The 16,630-nt window shown below is 37.0% G+C and overlaps 1 protein-coding gene across 4 annotated transcripts in view; it reads left to right on the top strand.

Annotated features, from left to right (window-relative positions):
• The window catches only part of prkg1b (protein kinase cGMP-dependent 1b), a 201,246-nt gene that overhangs the window by 168,639 nt on the left and 15,977 nt on the right, over nt 1–16,630 (top strand). For all 4 annotated transcript variants that reach the window (XM_007897001.2, XM_007896991.2, XM_007896982.2 and 1 more), the window contains 2 exons: nt 4,310–4,406; nt 13,048–13,187. In XM_007897001.2, coding sequence (XP_007895192.1) covers nt 4,310–4,406; nt 13,048–13,187 — 237 coding nt within the window. The remainder of the gene's footprint in view (nt 1–4,309; nt 4,407–13,047; nt 13,188–16,630) is intronic.

The raw sequence follows: 16,630 nt of genomic DNA, 5'->3' as shown, positions 1-16,630 counted from the left end.
TCTTAGAAATAATGGATCACAGTAAACTCGAGGACAGTATGAAAAATTTTAGTTCTGAAATCAGTATTACTTTCCTCCAATTTGAACATCTTTACTTGGATGATCTCAGTTTAGATGATTATGTCAGGAGAATGCATCACCTGGAGGGAAGGCAAACAAGCCAAGTCAATGTGTTCTTACAGTGAATTCATGTGAGTTAAATATTGCCTCTGTTAAATAAACACAAAACAAATTCATTCAAAAGAGATTTTTCCAAGTAACCTCCCTCTCTCAATAGATACAGCAGAATAAAGGAAAACACATAAATCTCTCACATAAGTCTGATATGGATACAGAAGCTCAACCATAATTCCCTTTGAGTACATTGGTAATGATATCTGATCTGACTTACAGTACAAGGATCTTTGCTGTGATATTGTTCTAAACTCTGACAGCTACAGCTTTAGTTAAACTGGCAGATTTCAAGGACTGTGGGATGGGGGAGTAGGGGTGGGTGTCGGGGTCACTTAATAACAGCTGTATTAAACCATGATATTTTTGAACATACATTACTTTCTGAGAATCGCGGCTTCAATAATGTTATTAACCTCTTGTGCAGCAGTGCAAACTCAGTTAAAAATTCAAGCAGCAATGTCATATAAGACATAGAGACTGCAATAAAAATACAAGACCTAATATTTTTCACTTCAGTTGAATTTGAGACTGATTTACCAATATTCTTTCATTTCCTCCCACCCTCTCCTTCAATTAGCATTTTTTTTAAAAAAAAATTGTGTTTACTTGGTCGGAGGAGGAATTGAGTGCCATTCTTCTTCATGACTTTGCTAAATAGGGATTGATAATTAGCTTAACTAAGCTGTTTCCACTGGCTGAGGAATCCCTAACCAGGGAACACAAATATAAGATACAGATCTATAGCTCAGTGGTTAGAGCACTCGCTTTGCAAGTGAGAGACCTGAGTTCAATTCCAGGTAGGTCAGGGCAAAACCTTACTCCACACGCCTAATAATAATCCCTCCAAAAAAACTAAAACAATAATAAATTGGTCAATTTCAATCTACGACTGTTTGTGGGACTTTGCTGTGCGCAATTGGCTGCCGCGTTCGCCCATAAACATGCAGTCAATTCAATTTACAGTATATTCTGTAAAGCGCTTTGGGACGTCTAGAAGACGTGAAAAGCGCTATATTAAATGCAAGGATTATTATAATTATTATATTCACTATTAGTGCACTATATTCTGTTAATATTCTATACCAATATGATTGTAGAAATGAAAGTGTAATGCAAAGCCTATTTGCAACCTATTTGCAGCCTAGAAAAGCTATTTAGCAAAGTCATGAAGAAGAGTGTGACTCAATTGCTAGGTGATCTAAACGAGAATTTACAAGGAACTACTCCACATAGAGGGTAGTGAGTCTGTAGAACTCACTGCCTGAAGGAGTGATTGAATCAGACAGTATAGATGTGTTCAAGAGTAAATTAGACTTTCACGTGAGGGAGAAGGGAATATAAGGGTATGGGAGGAAGTAAGGAATGGATGGAGACTCCTGTGGACCAGGGACTGGTTGGGTCGAGTGTCCTGTTTATATGCTGTACATTTTTTATAAATCTTTATAAAGCTCTGTTGACATAAGATGCAATTATTACTGGTCCCATTGTTTGGCTTGCATTCATGCATTGTCTCACTTCCAGGTGATACACACTCCTGTCACAATACAACCTCATGGATAGTACACTGTCTCAGAACACGAAATGAAATGCACATGTGTGCTGCTGTATTTAGCCCCATGACATTGTTGATGGGAAACATTGCTATACCTTGCATTACACTTTTATTCCTACAATCATATTGGTATAGAACATAAACAGAGCATAATGCACACCTATTAATAGTTTTGTCTGTATCAATGCATCAAATCAATTTCGCCCCTGCCTCAAATTATTCAAGGTCCAACTCGAGACCTACTACTTCGACTGTGCTTTTGGTCATTTTTTCCCTCCGCACCAAATGCCACCCCACCCTCAGCTCCCACCCCCAGCTAGATGCTTTGGGACATCCTCCAGATGTGAAAGGCGCTATCTAAATGTAAATTTATATCGTATTATTGTAAAGCAAAATGTATACACTCTATGATATAATTGTTACTCAAATTTCCTAAATTATTTGTTTCAATGCAAATTTTTAGCAATTTAGTGGAAAATACAAAATTTCGCCCTCAAAACACACAGTCACTACACTTTACAGTATATTCTGTGAAGTGCTTTGAGCTGTCTCGGTGACGTGATAAGGAGCTATATCAAATGCAAGGATTATTATTATTATAAATAATTAAAAAGAGATGTTGAGATTAGGGAAAAGTAGTAATCCTTACATTTGATACAGCACCTTATCACAATGTTGAAACATCTCAAAACACATCACAGGATTTATTGTAAGGGTGGTGATTGTGTATTTGTGTTTTCACCCATGAAGTAAATGATCAGTCTTATCTGGGGATTGTTGGGTCAGGATACCAGGAGCAATGCCCTTCTCTTATTGAATAGTACCATGGGATCTTTAAAATCCACCTGGAAAGGCCAGCTCGGTTTAACATCTCATCTGAAGGATGTATTCAGTACCTTAATTTTTCTTGTTAGGTTTTCATCAGCCATAGTGATGCAGTGCATGCAATTCAAGATCATGATCCATCCATCTGTATTATTATTCAGAAGACAAAGTATACATTATAATTTATCACAAAACCAACAGAAGCAAACATATTGCAATTCATTCCTATATTTGAAAAATGGCTTTCATTTAATACGGTCTGAAATGCGAATCTTTGGGAAACTAGAAATTAAAATGTGAAAAGATTTATGAAAGGTCTTCTAGTCACTTAGATTGTAACTGAAACATTTCGTCCCATGCTTATTTTTAGCTAAGTGTTTGGAAAGGAAGCAAATACAATGTCTAAGACTTTGATGGAGGCATTTACACTAAGTATCAAATGCAAGGATTATTATTTATTATAAGTGCATTTTTTAACCATTAATCTTTGGCACACGACTGAAAGTACCTCGTACCACAGCCTTAAAAGATAATGCCCTTTTTAGACTGGTTAAACCTTTATGCTATATGACCAATGGTCTGTAATGCCATACATCAAGGCACTAATTAAGATGGTCAAATATAAACCAAAAACAAAAATATAAAGATGCATAATAAACAGAAAGGTATTAATCCCTTACAACAACAAATTCTTGAGGTAACTGTTAAATTAAATACAATTTTTAAAATTAATTCATCAAGAGAGACTCAGCGAGAGAAGGTTTATAAAATATACTACCACTTAAAAGGATTTTAAAACGCTGGAACCCCATAAGGCTGTCATGAGTGTCTATCCGCACCATAGTGCACAACGTAGCAGGTTAAAGGTCAATTGTCAGATCATGTCGCTAATCCTTTTTTTAGCGACCAGTTGGCTTAGGTCGATGTGGGAGAAGAGCATTACCCAACCAGAATGTTTACCACCAAATATTTCCACTCATACCAAGGTCCCCTACGAATCGTTATTTATAGAGTTGTATTTGCTAGTAGGGGCGGCCGGACTCAGTTCTACTCTTATCAAAATCTATGTAAATTCATACTTTCTAGTGATGGTTAAGACTTTATCTCTGCAACAACAGGGCTGTGGACATCATAAAATGATCCTTATGAACTCAGGTAAGAGAATGATAAATTAAATTAATGGTAGCTGCCATATGTAATCCTCTAAAGTTATGCAATCTGACTTGAATGTTTCAGTTTTCTTTGCTGCTAAATGTTTCCCAACGCAACACTGGATGTGATTTCTCTCCGGAGACCCTTGTAGACTTGACACCTCTGATCCCGCACACATTTGGATAATTCTCACCAGCTGCAGATGTGGAATTTGGTTTGAGAGATTGTTCATAATGAAATCTGCATACTCAGGCAGTTCCTTGGTTTTCCTTTCCTCTCAATGACTAGTAATTCAAAACAAATAGGAAAATGGTCACTGAAGCAAAATAAAACAAAAACCATTAAGAAGAACGTGCTTTTCTCTTTATAAGCAGAATTCTATTTTAAGAATGTTTTCTGACTTACTGAAACCATAGTAACTCCATAACCCAAATAACTTGGTGTTGGATTCCTGGGACCATAGCATAGTGGATTTATAGAACAAAGTTTAGGCCTTCGTCAGAGGGTCCGATGGTAACAAGTGCTCAGCCGTTCTGTTATAATGCTGCAGAATCGTAACTTTGGCACATCTAAGAAATTTCCATTCTTTCATTTGAAAATATCTAGATATGAAGCTGAATCCGCATTCTTTGCCAACCTGAAACTAGCTGATTTTAACATCATTGATACTCTGGGAGTCGGAGGATTTGGACGAGTTGAACTGGTAGGTCAATATCTTTATTTCAAACAAGTACGACAGAGGAATTCAACCTGGATCTAGATTTATTCTATGTATGTAGCAGTTTAGAATTCTGCAAGTTGCTGAAATCAACATTAACTTTGAACTCTGTTATCTGAAATTACTAAAATATGTTATAGAAAAACCGCTTCAAAATTCAGGCTCTTTTTAGGAATTTGCCAAATTTAGGATTCTCTGAAATGCTACTTAAATAGAGTAAATCTAGATCCAGATGACATCTCTGATGCTTTGTCTCATACTGCATTTATGCTAGTTTGGCAGCAATTAGCCACCAAATGTGCACTATAAATCAGGGGTGAGATGGCACGATCCAAGAGTGGCAAGAGTCATCATAAAATGGCTGTCCCTATCCGGAAGAGGTAGTTTTGGTGGCACAATAGTTTGAATTGGACAGCATAAATGCATAAACACAACAGTACAAATTGATACCATCTCCACTCTCCAAATATGGACTCGATGTGAGGAGATGTGGAGTAGAAACCATAAATCAAGCTTCCTGCTGCAATTGCTCTACCTGGATGCTTCACTGCACTTCCAGAAGGATGTACACAGCATACCAATGTCTAGGATTTAAGGCTAAAAATGCTGCTTTGATGAAAAATGCCCAAAGAAACTTTGACATCTTGACGTTTTCAATGTAGAAAACAAAATGCAAAAAAAACAGCATGCATGAAATTTTATTCAGAATTATATGAAAACAGAGGCAGAAAGTAGCATGTTTGACAATTTAGATACCATTGTGATAAAATATATTTTAGTATATATGTATTATGAAGGTTATTTGTATCTATTATTTTATAATCACTTAAATAATTAAGATTATTAGCATGAACATGTTCTACAAACGTGTGTATACAATAAAATCTACAATTGATCAAATTTGACAAGTTTCTTATACAGTTTATATATGCTTTACTATTTTTATTCATTGTATTTTACATAAATTAGGAATGAATTAATTTATGAATTGAGGGTTTTTGATATTTTTATTGATGTTAGTGCAGTGTGTAACTGTGTTAAATAATCAAGTTATTTCACAGGTGCTGACATACATATTGGAATCATGCAAAGAAAGTTTAATATCCATTTAATAATTTATGAATTTATGTTTATTGGCAAGACTAGTTTCCAGCACCTTGTAATGAATTAATCATTCTTTCTAACCTGACTACCCTGAGAATGGAAGGATTGTTAGAATAACAGTGTTCATTTGCTCTTATCTTTGAAGTTGCTCTTTAATCAGTTTTTATGCATTCAATATGTCTGATTTTAAATGAATGAATAGGATTGCAAAGTTATATTTGCCATCTATCCATTGACTGAATATTCCATCCATAATAATATGATGCATGGGACTATCTATAGCTATTTAATGATATAACAATAGTAATAATCTTTGCATTTGATACAGCACTTTTCACATCTTCTAGATGTCTCAAAGCGCTTCACAGAATAATAGTAATAATAATAATCCTTGCATTTGATATTGGGCACAGCAGTGTCCTACAAACAGTCATGGATTGAGTGACCAAATTATTGTTTTTTTCCTTGAGGGTATATAGAGAATATACACTAGGTAACAGTAGATTATTACTTTTTGTCCACACATGAGAACTGTGGGTTGTTGAGTCTTCGTGTTAGGAACACAAGACCACAGGAAAATAATGTGTGACAAAGAACAATTCAGACCATGTGATCCATTCTATCGTCAGGCCATACACATTTTGTCGTACATTCTGTCCCCAATCCCATTCAGTCTCCTGAGAGGAAACTAACCAACTAACAGGTAAAGCTTTTAAGGTTGTAAAGCTCCATGGCTTTTTTCTTTGATTCATGAAGGTTAATGAGAGAAACCACAAGATTTCAATCCTCTCTGCAATCTCAATATTGTATTTCCAGAAAGTAATGGTAATAATAATCCTAACATTGGCCTTCATGTCTGGAGGATGTCTTAAAGGGGGATTGTGGTCAAGACACTGGATGCACTCCCATCTCTTTTTGAATAGTGGGATCATTAATGTCCACCTGAGCAGTCAGATGGAACGTCAGTTTAACATCTCATCTGAAGTATTTGATTAATGGACCTATTTTTAGTTTTATAGCATCAGTCTTGCATTAAAATAAGTACATTTGATTCCCTTTTTAAAATTATATTAATTGGTATAAATTAAATGCTCTTAGTGAGAGCTCATCGTTGTTTGAAGCTTGCTAGATTTGTGTTAATGTTTCCCAGTTCTGCAATTGGAGTCTATTAGATAACAATAATTTGCACATATATAGTGGCTTTTACAAAGGACAGTGTTTCAGGGGATTTTACAGATGCAGATAAAAAAATTGTTTTCATAGTAGGGGTATAGGAGGGTCGAAGAGGCAAGATTTAACAGGAGTTTTGCAGACCAATAGGGGGAGGAGATAAATCAGAGGGATTTTTGGGAGGAGGGGAGGAGTGCAGGGGGGCCAAAGAATGAAGCCATGTAACCTGGGATTAGACTCATCATCTGTGCAACTCATTATTGTAATGAGAAGCTTTATTATTCATGTTTCTCGTTATTGTAATGAGAAGCCTAGTCACATTTTCTCTTAGTTTGTTTTCCACTGAAAATAAGTTGAGCTCTGTGAGCCACATCCCACAAGCATCATTTTCACTGTTCTCTGAACACTTTGTTACATAAATACCCATTTGAAAGTACAGGGAATCTAAAAATGTACACATTTGTGATATTTCTTAATGGGATTCCTCAAAAAGCAATCTGAGTCATGCAACTAGTCATGGTAACCAGTACCACATCATACTAAGAACTCTGGGAACCCTGGCTCAGAAACTATCTTCTTCTGGACTCGACCTGTGATTGTAGATAAGAAATACCAGATTTGTTTTTTTTACCAGTGAGTTGTGTAGGATTCCATTAAAGTGTTGAGATTCATAATTAAATTAAGATGCATCCCAGTATTTGCTGCACAAATGACAATGTCACAAATAGGTACACATAAGAAAAAATGTCAAAACGGCTGAAAAGAAACTAACTGAATTTCATGAGCTGATATAGAAATTCCCTCCTCTTGTGCCTGTGAATAGTTCTGAGCAGCTGTTGTGATTTACGCTGAAGCATAATAGTTAAATCCTTGAATGTATTGAAGTTTATGATTATATTGTTTCTTTAAATAGTAAGGCAAGTATTAATTAAAAAATTTCCTTTCCTTCATTTGTAAAGCCATTCAATATTGCTTGAGTACAATCTGCCCTCAGTGCATCCAGTGTGTTGACGGGAGTGAGGCACAATTTTTTGTAATCGTCTGAGACGAGGGCATTTGTCTCGTCATGCTGGGATTTAAAGTTTAGGATCTCTGGCAGACCTTGATAGTTTATTCAGATTGTAATAAAAGCTGACATGCAGCAGGATGTGCTTTTGGCCTTTCCTGTTTTGTCCTTGACCAGCAGATCAGAGAGACATGGAATTGAGCCTTAGGCAAACACATCAGTGCCAAGTAAATGATTTCTAGGGCACTGCATCCATTATGACAATGCAACAGGATCATTGACTCTGAAACAATTTTTTGAAACTTTTCACTAATTCACAAAAGATCTTTGTGGTTGATCATACTGATGAAATATAATTTTGACTAATAACATTTCAGGGACAACAAATAGGTTTGTTGATGTTTGTTAACTAAGTGCTTGTGTATGAGGATTTTCTCCTATTTTTCTGTGTATGATCGCTTTTGTATATGGAACGATAAGTACAAAATTTGAAACAGAAAAACACTCAAATCTGAAATGAAAATAGAAAACGGAGGAGAGCACAGCAGTTCAAGCAGCATCCAAAATGGAAAATAAGTTAGCGTTTGTAGGTAGTCATCTGAAGGAGGTCACGTCGGATGATGGGAAACATCCAAAACATTCACTTATATTTCACCTATATTTTAGGTGCTCATCGAGCTGCTAAAATCTTCAGCATTTTCTGGATGTATTTAAAGCTTGGAGTTTTTTACAATCAAAAAAAGGTTCACAGTTTACAGAAAACAGAGGGGTAATTCTCTGAAAGTTGCTGCATTTTCCACTGGTCTGTAAATGGGTGGTTTCAATTTGTTCTATTTTACAGTGTATCATTGCACATTGCTTCACTGGCTCCCCATCACTCAGAAGATACTGTTCAAAGTCCTGGTCCTCACCTTCAAAGCCCTTCACGGCCTTGCTCCTCTCTACCTCTGTGATCTTCTAATGCCCTACCAACCTGTCCTCTCCCTTGGCGGACGGACCTTCAGCCTCTCTGCCCCCAACCTCTGGAACTCCATCCAACAGTACCTCCACCCCACCCCCTCCTTGCCTCCCTCAAAACCCGTCTCAACATCCTCCTCTTCAACGTGCCTTCAGTCACCCTTCTACCCCTACCTCCCTGCTCTCCACCCCTCCTAATTCCAGCTCGGGTGCGGATCCCTAACTGTCCATTGCCTTGGGATGTCCTCCTGTCGTAAAAGGCGCTTTACAAATATAATGTGTTGTTATTGCTGCCCTTGAGTGTGAGAATGTATAATGAAAAAAGCTTTCCACATGACCAGGCATAATCCTGAGCAGGCCTCTAAGCAGTGGGGTCAAATAGCTGCTTCCTCCTTCTTGTGAAGCCATTATATTCCAGTAAACTAATCTATGCAGAGCTTACTATTCAAGTAGCAATCTATGCAGTTCCAGGCTGTACTATTCCAGTGACATGTCTTTGCATAACTAATCCAGATCGCATGCCCTGCTATGTACTTGAAGCTCTGAGAATCATTAATCAACAATGTGGTTAATTAAACATGTTCTTATTCATCTCCTGTCCATCATGCAACCGTACTGGAAAAAAATACCAATTACACTGAAGAACACTATTAATGTGTCCTAATACTGATGGATTTAGACGACACTTCTTTATCCATTACACAAAATGCTCTTGTGGGGATAAACATCAGCATCATCTACTTTAATGTCATCACTCTTTTTGTTGCGGTATATTGTTGAAATGTTCATGTGTTGGATTATTGACCCAATCTTAATTTACTGATCAATTCTGGTAATATTGGGGGATTTTTCTGTCGCTTTTGAAACAACTTAATTGTTGGTGATACTCTATGAATCTAACAGAGCAATTATGGCATCCAGGTTGTAGTATTCATTTTAATGGGAGTGTCCAACTGCCACTGAATAGCATACTTCTGGAAAAGCTATTGTATTTGAAACCTCTACAGCGAATCTAGAGCCTGTTTTCTGAAGTCTATGCATTTTTTGCATATTTCCAAAAGATTTTGTATGGGTTGACTGATGACAGGCATATTGGCCAGATCTGCATCTGGTGCCAGAGTTCTGTAAGGAAAAACGTGTCTTGAAACCCAGGCATGTGTTCTGCCTTGATCACCATAACTTTAATGAGCTACGTTAGTAAGCTACAAAAATACTGTTGGTGATCTACTAAGAGGGCGGATTGTTAGTACAGAAGAACCCTTTTTTACTTTTTACTTGCAGCTAAATTTTGTGACTGAACTAAACTAGAAATCAGACTTGTAAACTTACATCAAAAGCTTAACTTCCAGCATTTATTCTGTACAAATTGCTGTCTTCTCACAATAATAGCTCTTCTACAACTAAGGCCAACTTTTAAATATTGGTGAATGAAGCATCTCCTTTATTGTTGTTGGTAGCTAAATTATGGGCAGAGTGTTTTGTCTGCAGTGTGGCATTTATTCGCCAACTCCTTCACCTCTTCCAACCTCTCTGCCCCATCACGTCCCATCAATGAGCCCCAAAATTCAGGGGTGGCTTGGAGACAAGAGAATCTTAGAATCATAGTCAGTGCAGGTGAATTCAGGAGGCTTCAATACTGATGGACAACATCTGTGTAAGTGTGTTTTTGGACACTGAATGTTCAGACATCATCGCCTCCTTTTCCTTATTCCTGTGCACAGTGGCTGAATTGCGTTGACATATGTAAACCAAAACAAAAAGATGCAGTCCATTGGTGCTTGATTTTGCGCTTGTCCTGAAATGAAGTGGGAAACTGAGCTCTGATATCAACAGAGAGGGATGAGGCTACAACTGGGCATGAACTGAAAAAGATCTCCTTTAAAATTGCAGTTATGTTTTTTTCCCCCAAACCCTTTAAAACCTGAATTCACCTTACATTTAAGTAAGTACAGTTAGTCATCGAGCTAACACAGGATGACTTATGACAGCCCAGAGAATGTATTTATGATTCTGACAACAGTTGTGGTGTATGCAGCAGTACAGCTGGGAAACATGGGAAACATGAATGTCAGAATAGTAATTGGTTTAAAATCCAGATTGTCCATATCACAATACTGACATGTGTTAAAAGACCAACTGTTTTTTTATCGCTCCTTGATGGTAAATCATCAGCACAAAATCTAGTGCTGGTGACCTCATGTTATTTTAAATCATTAGAACTCCCAAGGATCCATTCAGTCTCGTTTATCTATGTCTTTCAGGGCTGATCAGTTTCTGCAGGTTGAGGTGTTAGCTGTCTCAGTAATTTTTTAGTCAGGTTACAAACAAGAATCTTATAATCAATGAGCAGGATAAATGCTAATCAGCAATCTATTTTGAGCAGGTTAATTTGGCATTCCAGTCAGCAAATGAAAGGATCTTGGTTTCTTCATTCACAGGTTGTTAAATCCCTTCTCAAGAAACATTTGCTAACTTTCTCCTCTTTCATTTTCAAAGGTGGGAGTAACTTATTAAATATACTATTTTATAGAAAAGCTAAAATGAGGAAGATTGACAAGAAGTGTGATTAATGTGGGTTTAACATCCACAGCAGGATGGCTTTAGTCACATTGGCGGCAGCCCTCTTAACCCCAGCAGTGCCCAGACTAGACAACTCATCTGCAGGGCTCCAGGGGTTAATAATTCTAATTAGGTTGTGTGAACTGAGCTGCCTCATCTCTGTCTAGAAACAGATGGTTGGTATTTTGAAAATCTGTAGTGCAGGAATAAAGAACGGAATGCTTGTTCAACTCAACGCAGCTTTTCTATACTCTAAGAATGTTAACCACAAAAAACCTGCTCTTCCTACAATGACAGAAATGTGGTAGTTATATATCTGAGCTTTAACGGAAACTATCTTTAGATTTATTTCTCACATGATGGTGATAAATTTAATATGCACATTTTCAAAATAGCAAAAAATGTGCATTATTAATTCATCAGTTATACATCAAGTCAGATTATTTCAAAGTCTACTCTGTCTGCAATATTTTCCTGATTTATTTAGGTATAAAATAATGAATCCCCGAGAATCTTAATGAGATTATAAGCAACAAAAACAGTGATTATATCTTGAAACCTGAGATTAGATTATTATAGTGTTATTTTTATAGAATATATGATAATAATAATCCTTGCATTTGATATAGCACCTTATCACATCTTCAAGACTCTCAAAGCACTTCACAGAATATATTTAAAAGCAAACTGACTGTATATTCTGTGGGCGAAACACTATGAACTACACGCAATACTTTTATAGTTTGAGATTTTGTTCATGCTGAAATTGACTTCCGCTGTACTCCGTGTCACAGATGGTTGAATTAAGACCGGATGATCTCTTTCTTGCGGAAAAAGGTACTTTTCTAATGCTTTTTAAAAAAAGCAATGTTGGTATTTTGTACATTTCATAATAAGAGACACAAAAAAATGCACTTCCTTGACCTTTATAAAATTCTACATCTATTTTAAGAATTATTAGTCATAAAATGCCCCACAAATTCAACAAATTATTGCAAACTTGCTTACATATATAACATTGGCTCATAACAATCTCAGTATAACCTTAATTCAACGGAATAACTTTGTAACTCATTTTGGGGTGCTTATGCTGAGATATACAGTACATGTAAGACTTTTTCAGCTCATTAACTAGAGGAAAGTTTGTTGCAGCTTTTACTACTTTCTTGATACTACAGTATTTTGTTACATAATCTAAACTTTTCCTTTACAGTTTAAAGATTAACCGTTTCTGAGAGGTTTGAGTCTAGTGCAGTACCCAGTAACATTCAAAGAATTTGATGTTAATATTGAAGGTTTCCAAAGCAACTTTAAGACCAGAAAATTCAACATAAATGTTTGTATCCATACATACGTATAGATATTTCCAACCGTTTCCTTGTTCACCTTAGTAATTGAAGAGATTGTTCTATTCAACTAAGAGCATGAGAATGTATTGACGTAGTAAAGTTCAATAAAGCCATTTCGGTCTATTTTTCCACAGAGCAGGTACATTTTGTTTACTCAATATCCTGATGGTACTATTGAAATACCATGCTCTAGCTCTCCTGATAGGATTCACTTGCTAAAATCACTGCCTAGTGTGAATTGAGAAACTGAACCAAATAAAATTCAAAACGTGTCACATTTCTCCCCAAACGGTGGTTATATAGACAGTGCTAATGTGTAAATACCAAGCTTCGAATCTAAGGATGATGAAATAAGACAATGTTCAACTATATCTTCACTTTTATTTAATAACAATTGTATTTTTCGGAAAATCTTTTGCAAAAGGTTTAGACTTTTTTTTAAAAAAACATATAAAATTGTGTCATTGTTTATTTTTAAAAGGTCCAAATGAAGAGTGAGGAATCAAAAACATTTGCTATGAAGATCCTGAAAAAACGTCATATAGTAGATACAAGGCAACAGGAGCACATACGATCTGAAAAGCAAATAATGCAGGAGGCTCACTCAGACTTCATTGTGAGGTAATAGCTAACCTGATGACATTGTGCAATAAAAAGATAAATTCACCTTTGAAACATTTTTTAAAAAAAGCAGGAGTGAGAGAAACAGAAAGTGAAATCTGCCATCATTGTGACATGATACATTTACCTTCTGCCTTATTTAGCTTTAATATATTCAAATATGTATGTAAAAGATTGAACCTGCTGTCATTAAGCCTTGGCCATTACGCTCAAGCTTTACAATACAATTTACACCTTTCACTTTTGGGGGTCAGGAGGGGAAAGTTGACCGAAAGTGTGGTCAAAGTGAACAAAAAACACATTCATACTATCATGTGTTTTGAAGTCTTTGTGCCTGTAAACCTGTTTCTGTCACAGATATTCTTATTCAATGCCTGTTATATTTACACCATACTTTGACATTAGATCAGAACTATTCCTTCACTGATTTACTGAATCATCAGTGCATTTCAGTGGGAGTAACTATGAACCAAGGTTGTGTTGGAAATCCAATGTTTCAACAGTGAATTTATCTAAGGTTTGAAAGTCATAAACACAAGTATTCGCAAAGATGATGTCCCCTGCAATTTTGAGCTATATTTCTTTGATTGGATGAAAACAACCTACTATTTTGCTTCATCAGATTGTGATTTAACATCTATACTACAAGAAAACCTGCAATCTGAATTACCACAAGGGTGACACCATCCTCTGTACTATAATACCAGAAATCATGTGAATATATCATTGCTACAACAGAATCCTGTGTATTAGAACACACTATTACTGCAAGACAAATTGTGTTTATTAGCTGCCTAGAGATTTTATTAAAAGATCAATTCCACATACTGCATCTACATTCTAAGTAGATGAAGAGTTCATACTGCATCCAATCAGTCCAATTGTGGGCGTGGGTCCTTTTATCTCAGCAGTCTGTTAGTGTACATGAAGCCACACTCCCTGATAGTCTGATGTCCATATCTGGGGAGTCTATGGACTAGTCTGCATTATTAGAACAAGACTTTAATGTTACAGATATTGAATTTTGTGCTGGTGAGGTCATAACCAAAAGTAACCTGAAACTCTGTGCCAAGCAGTTGTTAAATACATCCAGCTTCATTTCCACTTAGCTGGACTAAATCTCCGGAAAGATACAGGGACAACTGTACTTGTACAACTTAGTGTAGTCTTACACTTAGCTCTTAGTGTAATACAGTCAGTAAAAAACCATTAAACATTTTTAAGTTCTCTGCATGTTTTTAATCTAAACTCTCCTCCCCCAAAAAAATTGAAGCTTGATTTACAACCAAACATCTCTCCGCTTTACTTTGGCTTATTTCACTATTGATTATGAATAAAAGAAAGCAGCAACATTAACCTAATAAATATTTAATAAACATGAAAGTACATTACGTGATGCAATGAGATAAAACAAGAGCCTTTTGTTTCAGGAAGCCCAAATTAAATTCACTGAAGACAAGTGAGAACAAAATTCTTTAATTTTTGCTCTTACAGGTTCTTAGGGAGTTAGTGGTGGTTTTTTTTTGTCTCCCAAAGGAGACACATCACAGTGCAAAACTACCCAAACCTTAGCTCCATGAGATTTTTCTCCTGTTCAAAGATGTACAGAATACATCAGGTCAAGCATTTGTAAAGAGTATGAGCAAAATCAACTCCACGGTAATTAGAGGATGAGTTTTTTTTCTCAAGACCATTTAAAAAAATACATTGAAATTAAAATACATTGCATTGGCTCCTAATTTAACTCATTCTTTTTCCAGGTCTCAAAACAGTAGTAATCTTTACCTCTCAGTGATTCATTGCTCACAATGTCAAAACAGTGTCAGGCAGGAGGATGCTGAGCTATATTTACAACAACAACAACAAGATTCCATTTATAGAGCGCCTTTCACGTTAGGAGGACGTCCCAAGGCGCTGTACAGTTGGATCAGCACCCGAGCAGGGGGGAAATGGTCAGGGTGAGGGGAGGGAAGGGAGGGAGCGAGGAGGGGGTAGAGAGTCGAGAAGGGAGCTGAAGGCACGGTCAAAGAGAAAGGTCTTGAGACCGGCCTTGAAGGAGGAAAGGGAGGAGGCGGCGAAGGCACTGGGGGATAGAGTTCCAGAGCCTAGGGGCTGGGAGGCTGAAGGCCCGGCCACAGATGGTAGGGCGGTTGGTGCGGGGGATGTGGAGCAGACCGGAGCCAGAGGAACGGAGGGTACGGGCAGGTAAGTAGGGGGATAGTAGGTCAGAGAGGTAGGAGGGAGCAAGGCCATGAATGGCCTTGTAGGTGAGGATGAGGATCTTGAATTTGATTTAATTTAAGTGTAGCTCAGTTGGTAGCACTCGCATTTCTGAGGCCAGAACACTGGGAAAGAGTCCCTTCCTTTTCAAATAAAACTGTCAGATCTTTAACATCTACCTGAACAGGCAAACGGGACTTCAGTTTAACTTCTTATCCACAGGGTGGCACCTCCAACAATAATAATAATCCTTGCATTTGATGTAGCACCTTATCACATGGTTGGGACGTCTGAAAGTGCTTCATAGAATATACTGTAAAGTGAATTGACTATATTTTGTGGGCAAAACTCAGTGCTCCCCAGGCACTGTATTGGAGTGTCAGCCTAGTTTAGGTGGCTCAAAACCCCAACGTTGCTAATCACATAACTAATGATGCCTGTAATTCCCTCTGTTTACCCAATTTACATGTTTACGTATGATTTAAACATGGTTTGTACAACTTGCATAATAGGCCTCAGTAAATCATAAAAGTAAGAGAACACATTTCCGGTGACTTACACAGACATAAAGACTTGTGGAGTGGAGTCCTGTAGCTCAGTGGGTAGAGCACTTGACTCACAAGCGTGAGACCTGGGTTTGATTCCCAGTAGGACGAAACTTTGGACAAGTTTCCTTACTCCACACGCCTCTGTTTACCGAGCAGTAAGCAGGAACCGAGTTGTTAGTCGATTGGCGAATCATTTTTCTGGGGGTAATAATTCCTTCAGAACAAAATAATAATAATAATAACTTGGTCACTCAATCCATGACTGTTTGTGGGACACTGCTGTGCGCAATTGGCTGCCACGTTTCGCCCACAAAATATACAGTCAATTCACTTTTCAGTACATTCTGTGAAGCACTTTGAGACATCACGAAGAAGTGATAAGGCACTATATAAAATGCGATTATTATTAATATATCAAATTCAAGGATTATTATTATAACTAGTCCCATAGCCCTTTGATCTGCTTTTGCTGTGGCTGATGTGAGCTGGCATGTAGCTAGAGAATTGTTGCTAAAGTATGAATCAGTTTTGCTATGTAGGATTCCTCAACATCAGAAGTCAAAGAGCATTATTGTTATAATGTTAGATTGAAACAATAGCTCCAGCAAATGTTATCAACTGTTGGACTGCAAATGCAAAATTGGTTTAATTTTATTTGTAACAGGAGTGGGGCTA

The sequence above is a fragment of the Callorhinchus milii genome, unplaced genomic scaffold, assembly GCF_018977255.1.
Source record: "Callorhinchus milii isolate IMCB2004 unplaced genomic scaffold, IMCB_Cmil_1.0 Scaffold7, whole genome shotgun sequence".
In the NCBI taxonomy this organism is placed as follows: Eukaryota; Metazoa; Chordata; class Chondrichthyes; order Chimaeriformes; family Callorhinchidae; genus Callorhinchus; species Callorhinchus milii.
Note: the sequence above shows the minus strand (reverse complement) of the source record. Positions and strands in the feature narration are given on the sequence as shown.